This window comes from Acipenser ruthenus, chromosome 23 (assembly GCF_902713425.1).
Source record: "Acipenser ruthenus chromosome 23, fAciRut3.2 maternal haplotype, whole genome shotgun sequence".
In the NCBI taxonomy this organism is placed as follows: Eukaryota; Metazoa; Chordata; class Actinopteri; order Acipenseriformes; family Acipenseridae; genus Acipenser; species Acipenser ruthenus.
Genome location: NC_081211.1, coordinates 2,315,596 through 2,325,800, shown reverse-complemented (window position 1 = coordinate 2,325,800; position 10,205 = coordinate 2,315,596). Strand labels below are relative to the sequence as shown.

The following is a 10,205-nucleotide window of genomic DNA, read 5'->3' as shown; positions in this document are numbered from 1 at the left end:
CTACTGTCAACAAGGACTGGTTTGAGTGCAGAGGCCTGGTCACCTATTTCTGACTAGAGTGAAGTGTTGGTGTTTCTTACTGAACAGAAGTAGTGGTAACCTACCTTTTGCAAGGTACTGAAATGCGAGTTATTACATTTTGAAAACTATCTTGGGAACACCTTGTGTGGGTTTGATGAAAGTGCTTGGGCACTGACTGAAATTAAAATGACTTCCTTTGTGGGAGGATAGGTACTGTTGTTACTAATAATATTTGTGTTTTACAGGACAGAAGTTTGTAACCTCACAGTTAGAAACAGAAGAGGATGGAATATGAGAACCAGACTGAAAGCCAGGCCTTTGAATGTAAAAACAGACAAATTGAGACATTTAGTTTGAGCTGTGACTCTGGAAGCATGCCAGAGAAAGACTTTAGGTTTTCCCGAACAGTGTTTTGTGAAAGCTCAGATGGGGAGCCTGTTAATTCTGATCTGCGAGACCCGTTTTCTAATATAAAAATAGAAATCATTAATGTCCCGCCGCCCAGCAGCAAAAGGCAGCTTGACGATTCCTTTCTGGAGGAATCTTTTAAGACTCCTTTAAAGAAACATTTTATTTTATCCCCCTTTTTTAGCACCCCAGATGAACACCCTGCTAGCTCTCCTGGTTTAGCATGTGTCCTTGACCCCTGTGATTCTTTGCCTGTGGGTCACACCTTTAAATCCCCATCTGGCTCAGCTCAGCAGAAAAGGAAAAGATCATGTGATGAAAATTTTACATGTATAGGTAGCAAGAGCAGCAACTTGATATGTGTTGTAGATCCAGGTGCTGGTCTTCTGAAAAGGCTTGGCTCCACCCAGGGTGGGGAGTTGGAGCCCAGTTCTAGCCGCGATGCTCGGGCAAAGAAAAGTTTCTGCCCTATTTCAGTGCAGTCTGAGAAGAACCGTTGTGGTGAACAACCTCAGATTGTGTCTAAAGAACCAGAATTTGACTTTGATATTGACGAACTTCTGTCCCTAAGCCCGATTGAGTGTCACAGCCCCTACCAAGGGATTGAAGAATTCATTGAAAACTGTCACAGTTTTTATGAACAGGGGAGTAGTGGTAAACTAGGTGGCGAAGACCTAGAATCATGTAGGGTAAGCTGTACCAAGAAAGAGGCACAGCAGATAGACGGGTCAAAGCAATGTCCCGATAGAGGCTATTTTTCAAAATCCTACCACGAAGATTTGGAGCAATACATTGGAAATATCAGCGATGATCTTAAGAATCATCCACTTGCCCCCCTGCATCTAACGTCCTCTTCAAGCCCTATAAAGCTGGAAACCACGAAAGTGGACTTTGAAAAACCATGTATTTCGGCTGGTGTCAGACATGGTGACGATATCCAAGTAAATATACAAAGTGCACCGTCTGTGAACGCTTTTCAAAATGAAGTTTCGGTATGTAAAAATGTAATATTAATGGGGACAGAAGATAACACTGATGATGATGCGCTAAACATTGGCGCGCCTGAACACCAATCTTCTGTTTGTATAAATGTATTGGAGACGGAACATATTAGTACAACTGATGACGATCTTGGTTTGCCTGTGCACGAGTCTTCTGTATGTGAAGTTTTGAAATTACAGGAAACTTTAGATTGTGCAGTAAGCGATAGTGCCAGTGGGACTGAATCTTCAGTTTGTACAAGTTTAATACTGCAGGAATCTGAAGTTGCTGTCACTGATGATGATGATTCACTTAACATCACTCAGCTTGATGTCAAGGTAAAACTATTTATCATAGTTTGTGGGACAGCAGTGACTCTAGTATAGTAAAGGCTGACCTGTACTGTACGGCAGTATGTCTGTAACATTTTGTTTGACACCAAATTTTGTAATAGCTTGGCTAAGTTTTTTTTTTTAAATTTGTTTTTTATTCTTGGAAGATTTGTTTTCCAATCATTCAAATCTAAAATGCCCTTGCTTTTAAAAACAAACAAAAGACTTGCTAGTGTGTTAAATTCCGCACATAGCTAAGGCAAGCACATTGATCCTAAACATGACAGGCTGCCAAAACATGAACGAAAAATGAAATGTCACAGAAGTGATGGCTTGCGTTTTAAAGCGGGGAGTCTTGCATTTTTAAACTTCTGCGACTACCTCAAAGGTAAGCATTTTAAAAGTTTCAGTAAACAAAAAATTAGTTTAGTGCATCATACCTGGAGGCATTGCAGCAAGCTTAGTGGTGGGACTTCATAGTTATTGCCAATGTAATTATTTCCTTTGGGCGTAGCGATCACTGAATATAATGAATAAGGAAGGAAATGTTGGTGGTGTTTGCCTTTTATAAATATTGGCAACAACACTACTATTCTAATTATACATAACGTAACCCCACCTTGCAATGTGTTACCATTCATCTAACACGCATTCTGTTGAGGTCGAATATTTTGTTCCATTTCTTACCGATGCCTTTTGATTTGTCAGGTAAGATCAGTGGTTGTGTTTCCACAAAAAAGAAAAGAAGCCTATGCTAAAAAGGCTGGGAAAAAAGAAGATAAAGTGGGGATCATTAATCCATTTTCTAGAAAAGAAAGGTATGCTTCCCCCATTTACACTGTGATTCCAGGCAGATCAGTCCAATGGACTGCATCGTTGCAGGCATTTGTTTTTTGAGTACATAATTATCAAACAACACTACAAATATACATGTGCATTCCAGGATTACTTATTCTACCTGGTTGGGTGAGGTGTAGAGGTGAGCTTTGATCCATGTCATTGTAATTGATATTGTATATCAGTATTCAAAGTACGTTGATCAGTTCTCAGCCAATCGTGGGTGAGCTTGTGTTTGAAGTAATAGCCCTACACACCGGAACAAAAGGTATAAGGATATGTAGAATACAATACAAATACTTGGATATATAGAACACTGAACATCACCAATGTAGCAGGGGGTACTACTAACAGTCTAAAGATTTTGATACCAAAATGTATTAACCTAATTTTCAATAAGTACTCCTGGAGAAGGGCACCAGCAGGATTAATACAGGGAGGTGGTCTTTCTATCTGCCACTTTTTAAATCTTTAAATTAGACCCCAGTATCTGAAGATTGCTCTTGTCCTATTAAAATGAACAGCATGTGTTTCCCTCATTAACCCAGTAGGTGGCAGCATTTGCACATGCAGTACTGCGTTGTTTCATTTCGTGGAGGTGCGTTTCGCAGCGGTAGCTGGTAAGAGCAGTTTCTGATGGGTTTTTGTGGCCTCTTTCAATGCAGGGAGGTAATGTTTAAAGACACAGAGCTGGAACGGCGGAAGGAAATGTACCTGCAGTGTGTATCGGGCCACATTACAGATCATGATGAACAGAACCAAGGTGAGAATACTGACCTGCTGTGCTTGCTTTTCTAGGGGTGTACTTTTCTCAAGGACATGCCGATCCAATGTAAAACCTCAACCATTTAAACTGGCACAAGTAAAGGTGACTTTCTAGCCTCCTTCCATTCACTAGAGCGAGTTAATATTAGATATTCTGTTTTTGTACAAGCCAGTCATATTGCTGATATCAAGGGAATTGGCTGAGCTTGGGTTTCATACAGTGGTGTACAGATTAGCAAAGCAGAAAAAACAGATATTAAGCATGCACAAAAAAAAACACAACTACGTTTTTTAATAATTAAGTTCTCTTAGCTCGACAGAGGAGATTGTTCCCTTTCAAGGCAGTAGAGCATGACATCTTGTAGATACTGTGGTGTCCCACCTCTATGGGTTGCACATAGTGTAATGTTCAGTGGGCGAGGTAAAGGGAACACAGTTGCACAGTCTGCAGAAGCTCTTGCAGTCAGGAGTGTCTGAATTTATTTGAGCCAACCATTGCCAGTCATTTTAATTATAGTATGGATACGCCTCAGTGTTCCTCAAGTTTTAAAAGGTGGGTAGGATTTTGTTTGGGGTTTCTGTTGAGTGAATGTGTTTTGTGGGTAACCTCTTAATGAATTATTCTGCAAGGACATCTTTATCCATGTCTAGTTATAGTTTTAGGGTTGATGAAGTCAAAAAGCCAGTTAATCATGACAAATGCCTGTAGCTTGAATTGTCAACCCTTTTATTGTGAAGTGTGCTTTACACTAGTACACTGGACCTCCTTTCCATCATTACACATGTACTCTAATGATGCAACCCATGCAATATGAAGTGTTCATTTAACAAATCAACAACTGTCATTGCAGAAGAGCTTTTTATGGAGCAATTATAGTTTTATTTATTTAATTTTTACTTGAGCAGCCAGTGTGTTTCTAAGATGTGTATCTGACTTGACTAATGGTTTTTTTTTTTGTTTTTTTTTGTTTGTTTTTTTTAATCCAGCCTTGTTCAGCGATATTCTCAACTGAAAACAATTTGTTTAAATATCTCTCTGGGGTGATGGTCCGTCATGCTTTTTTATAGTTCTATAACCGTTTTTGTGTAACGAGTGTGTTCTTCTCAGGTGTGATGAATGAGTTGCTAAGCTTGATGAACACAGTGGCTAGGCAGGAGGGTAGAATAACTGACAGGCAGTGGCAGCATCCCTCAGATCTTACATCAAGGCAAGTAATATCAGATTCAAGTAGCACTTTGTTTAATCAGTTGCTAAACTTTTTTTTTTTTTCTTATGCATTGTCATTTCTAAGCAAGCTTAGAATTCTTTATGTACGCCACATGGATTTCAACACATTTATTTAAAAAAAAAAAAAACAACAAATCACCCTATTCTCTGGTGTCGGGCTAGTCCCTTTTCACCCATCTACAAACTAATCAAATCATGTGTGCCCAGAATGTGTACCTCGGAAGTGGACGCCTCAGTTCCATGTCCTGCACACACATTTTGCACTGTAAGGTTTTCTGTTTACAGTGACTGTTGATCATAGCACATCCATTCGTCTGTATGTCTGCCATACTTACTACATCAGCTTGTCGTCCAGCTAATGGAGACTTGTGTATGGACTGTTGATTCATTGTTTTCACTAAAAGGCTTGCATGCATTTTGCGATTATTACTAGCAGACCTTCTTTGCTGAAGTTGCAGTACTGTTTTGTTTTCTTCAATTACAGTTGCAGCTATGCTAAAAAGTTACATAAACAACTACACACTAACATGTTTACTGTATTTACTCTAACGAAGCAATAATCGCAGTTACAAATACAGAAACATGATGTAACACAGAATTGAACTGTAATTGATTACAATTACACAGGTGTGCCAAGGTTCAATTAGTATTATGTTGTAATTGCAATTAATTTCAAGTTGCACAATTACAGTATTAATTGACCCTAGGCTTGTCATATAAGAGCAAGCCTGAAGAATCTTTCATCTTGTGCTGCATCCTTTCTCTGCAGAAACTACTCCAGTGGCACTGACAAGCTAGCTAATAAGATCAGTCTCCAGGACTGGCAAAGCAAGAACAGGAAATACTTTCGACGGTTTGCTTCCATTCCAGACAAGTTTCAACGTAGCCAAGTCCCTCAAACGGAGGCACTTTGAATCACCTCTGTTTTGGTGTATGGATTGTTTTATTTCTTTTTTTATATATATAAATGTAATTTAACTTTAAATGTAATAAGAGTTTTGTATAATTTTATTTTTGGTGTCCGATAAATGAAAATCACAGTTCTTCAGTCCTGACGATAGAGAAGGATCCATCATTATTAAAGCAAAATGACTGCTTCTGTTCAAAGCAGACTTTAACATGCAAGTGTAATGCCTGTGGTACTAGGGGCATTTTCACCAGCTGGGTAGGAACCATTAGTTAAAGGATGTGATAAAAGTTTGCAAACATACACGTGTAGTACTTTGAAAGTCAGCTGTTCAATAAGGTAATGTACTGCATGAGCTAATGTTTTAAATTGTTCAATTATTTCGATATGGTATTAACTGTGAGGATGTTCTCCCTCCCTGATTTTGAAGATAATTCATTCAAGTTTGAAGTTGAGAAGCTATGCATAAGAACTTGCATTTATTCTCTCTTGTTAATGATATTGCGAGTTTTTATTGAGCAGATAAACACATGCTATGTAGTCCACGTCATTACTGATACACTTGTCATTTGAATGATGTTCAAAGACCCCGAATGATACATTTTATTACGAAACTCATGACCTTCAAAGGTTCAGATGACTTTTCTATCTTCTAGGCCTATGTAAATGAATGTACAGAGCTATTCAACTTGTTTTTTCATCAATCAAAGCACTTATTTTTATTGTGGACCAAATTGTTCCGGTTGTTTTTTGTTTTCACTTGTTTACTTGTTAAATTGTAAAGTAAGAATAGCATAATTACAGAAATGTGCACTTAAAATATTGTGTTTCTTTTAAGCTGCTTAAGTAAAAAGCACTAATTAAAAACTCTTGAAACTCCCTTTTTGTAGGAATAATGTATTTTCTTTCAAACCATCTTGTGATCTTTTTAATGCAAGTGTACTTTTATCTACAAGTTGGTTAGGGTCCATTCTCATGATAGTCATAAAGCAGCAGCATGTAGTAAATATTCTAGAACTGCAAAGCATTGCCTGTGACACTGCTATCCTCAGTTATCCTTTCGGATGAGCCATTTGAGAATCTGCATTTTAGCTTTCCCCCACCTTGAAGTACGGATTTGGTTCTTTGGGGTACTGTAAGGGTTAATTTCATCTGCTGAAAGCAGAAGTTTAAAAATGAGAAACGTTCCCGGCTGCTGAACTGCACATTCTGCCAAGATGGAGTAGCTGCTGGCAGTGCAGTGACCTTCACAATTAGCTACTTTAAAACCCTCTGTGTGTGAGATGCGAGTGGGAGAGAGCTGTAGTGTGTGGGAGGACTGGCTGGTTTGTTTTTCCAGCGTCGGTGATGTACACATTTTGAAAAAGCACAATGGTGTGATTAAACTAAAGTCTGCTAATTCGCTGCTGAGAGAACATTTCAAAACAGTTCTACACAACAAAATACCCCCCCCCCCCCCAAGAGAAAATGGCAAGCATGCTTGGGGGAAGGAGGGTCCAGCTGAAGGTATTACAATTACTGAGCTTGTGTGGCACCATTTTAAAGTAATAGTTTTTTTAGATCTATTATAAAACAAGAAAAAATGCAACAAGTTGTTTCGTGATGGTTTGGTTATCTATCTATCTATCTATCTATCTGTTTATCAAGGGCCAGAGAGAAATGGTGTATACACTTAACTCTGTAATACCCAAGCATATATATATTTTTGAGAACTGCTTTATTTATGTAACTAGGTTCTTGTTTCTTGCACAAAACACTTTTTTTAATGTACTGTGTAGGAAAAATTCTGGCAGTAATCCAGTACTGGTTATACTGGGTCGGACTGCCTTCTGTGATGTGTTTTTAGGCAAGCTGTGGGGTCTTCAGGATGTTAAATGGACTGTTCACACCCACTGGCTTAATAAGAACTTACACTATCAAAGACTATGTATGTGCCAGAGGAAATGGTACACGTCAACCTAATGCCTTTCAGCATGGGTGCTTTAGCTGATTGACTTTATAATATTACGAAACTCCTGCAATCTACACTGGCGAGAGCTTGGGATGCAGCAGCACACAGGGATGAATTGAGCTGCTCTGAAATGCTCTGCCCTCTAAATAAAACATGCTGTTAAAGCAGGCCTGGCTGTAGAAATCAGATTTATTGGTCGGAAATGGAAAGCCTTATAAAAGCGTGAAACGTGTGCAGTAAAAGCTCTTTAGGTTCATCCCAGATAAAACATACGAGGCTCTTAATTGAGGGACTCTTTAAATAGCAAAGACCTACTCCTTGTATATGTTTTGTTTTCTGAATCGACGACAATGTGAAAACAAGGGAGGAATAATGAATCTACGGTTTTATAGATTCAATCACTTGTGTTCAAATAAAAACACATAACTGCTGGAAGGTAATATCTCTCCCTACAAACCACAATGTTCAGCATTAAATATGATTCCTTTAAAAATGTGTGCATTTTTTTGTTTTGTTTTTAAAGACATTCGCTAATTTTAATAATTATTTTTTAAAACCTCTGATTAACGTGAATTGTGTAAACTTTTTGTATGACCTACATATTATTGTTTTGAAATGTTATCAAACAAAAAAAACACCTTGATTTGAAAATATTAGATAACTTTATTTGATTTACATTTAATACATTATCAGGTTTATATACAGTCCTTAATAGAAAGTGTGTAATCTCATTTGTGCATATTAGCTGAACCATGCTAGCCCTCTTTGTAAAGCAGTTGGATTTATACATTACATACAGAGCAATATGAACAGCATACTTTACATAATGCATACCTTTATATTATCCATGCTTCTTCACACAACACCTGCTGTCATAAGTTAACATGTCAATATGCTTGCTTTTGTTGTTTTTACTGCAACTTTGCATTTTAAGGTTCTGGCCAATGTGTTTTCTGGGAGCAAGAATTAAACGCTGAGGATGTAAAAAGAAAAAAAAAAGATTGATTGGAGATTGCAACAAAAGAAAAACTGCCTTACCTCCAGCCCATTTTTCTCAACTGAAGTCGCAACACCTGATCTCATATCCAGGGCCAATTAGCCGTGGTATTCCCGAGATCTCAGTGAAACCTGGAATGGATCAAGCTGCTACGCAATAGAAGCACTGTGAAGCGGTAATTGCATGTCTTTTTGACCATGATAATGACTTCGGGGCGATTTGTATTCTTTGTGTTGTCTGCCTTGGAAGTGAGGAGCTGCCCTGATTGAACTGACAAGTACAAGTAATACTAAATACTGAATCGCGATTAGAAAATACCTAACTGACGTGTGCTGTACCTATTCGTGTACCATGTATATATTCAATTTACAGTAATTGCATATGTTTTGATATTTTTATACAAACATCCATAAATATCAAGGTAATTGGGCTTGTGTTGCAGACATACATGCAGCACAGGCCAGCCGGTCTATACAGTATTCAGTATTGCATCAGTATGGCTTTACAGTACTGATTCTAGTAGATACACATTTTGGTATCCATTAGAAAGGGATAAATCAATGCGTACAGTACAGTCTAATTGTGCTTCGGAAGTGTATCCATTATACTTATTGCTATTCATTTGACCAGTTTCAAAAGCCATTTTTCCGAAACTTGATTCAGGTAATGTGTCTGAAGCAAGTCCTCGCTCCTGTCAGGCTTTCCTAACTGCCTGTCATAAAACATCAGCAAGCAAATCACAAGCCATTCCCATCGACTCGTGCTATTCATGACACAGAGCAGCTCCGCACTGTGTCTCAGCTTGGAAAACTACTTTGTTTTATTCGTTTCAAGAAGCATGAAAATTACATTAATTTATTTTATGATGGTAAAAGGGGGAAAAAAGCATTTGTTATTAGAAATGCACAAATGTTCATGTTCACTTTTTCTGAAATTAGGACCTTGTGCCTTGACGTGAACTGTTTTATTTTATTGCAAAAGCTTTGCATGGGGGGGGTGCTGCTAATGTGTCATATCACGGGGGTTGACGAGGACGCACTGAAAGAAACAGGAGCATTTGCAATAATCAAATTCGATTGATTCAAGCTACTGTTCTCAAACTCCTGTCAGCAGCATTCTGCCCATATGTGATCTGTTAGTTTTTATAAATGTCCTGCCCTTCTGAAACTCTTCACAGAGAAGAAAACGGAGCGGCTGCATGTACTCCTGCTTACGCAAGCCTCTAACCTAGAACATAACCATTAGCAGCTGCCTATCATTGTCCAAGGCTGATTGTCAGTGATTAAAAAAAGAACCAAACAGCAGTGCACTATAACAGCAGAGACAAATTCCCCAGTTCTCATGAGCTGGAGGCTTAATGCCAGTGCAGTGCCACTGATCAGCTTCCAACAAGGTCACGAGTCATTCCAAAACTAGTAGCAAGGTGCAGTGATATTAAACAACCATCTGGACCTGGTGATGTGGGATTACTCACTCATATATTCCAGAAAAAAAAAAGAATGCCTGTAATGCATGCCGTTCACTGCTGTATAGACCCTGTGACTAACACCATGCAGCTGGCCTTACCCAGCTTCAAATACTATTGGGATACCTGGGGCCAGCTGGACTAAGTAGTTCAGAGAGGGTACCATGGTACTGCACATACATAAAGGTATCAGTTTTATACTACAGTTGAAAAAATAAAACCAAAGCAAGTCTGCCATTTGTGTTCCCTTCTTAAACACCAATCTCTGCTGTAGTGTTCATGTTTGTACAGGTCCAAGCATGTGTCCCGGCTG

The 10,205-nt window shown here is 38.6% G+C and overlaps 1 protein-coding gene across 3 annotated transcripts; it reads left to right on the top strand.

Moving 5' to 3' along the window:
• The first annotated feature begins 351 nt into the window (after positions 1–351).
• LOC117413635 (S100P-binding protein-like) lies at positions 352–6,359 on the top strand. Of its 3 annotated transcripts, none has more exons than XM_058997407.1 (5): positions 352–1,370; positions 2,451–2,560; positions 3,245–3,342; positions 4,453–4,552; positions 5,342–6,359. In XM_058997407.1, exons 1-5 carry the CDS (start codon positions 396–398, stop codon positions 5,484–5,486), a joined length of 1,428 nt encoding a protein of 475 aa, XP_058853390.1. In that variant the 5' UTR covers positions 352–395; the 3' UTR covers positions 5,487–6,359. The 3 variants fall into 3 exon arrangements, with proteins under 3 accessions (XP_058853390.1, XP_033878754.2, XP_058853391.1); XM_034022863.3 differs by having other exon boundaries at positions 352–1,421; XM_058997408.1 differs by lacking the exon at positions 352–1,370 and adding an exon at positions 1,429–1,748.
• Positions 6,360–10,205: the final 3,846 nt, after the last annotated feature.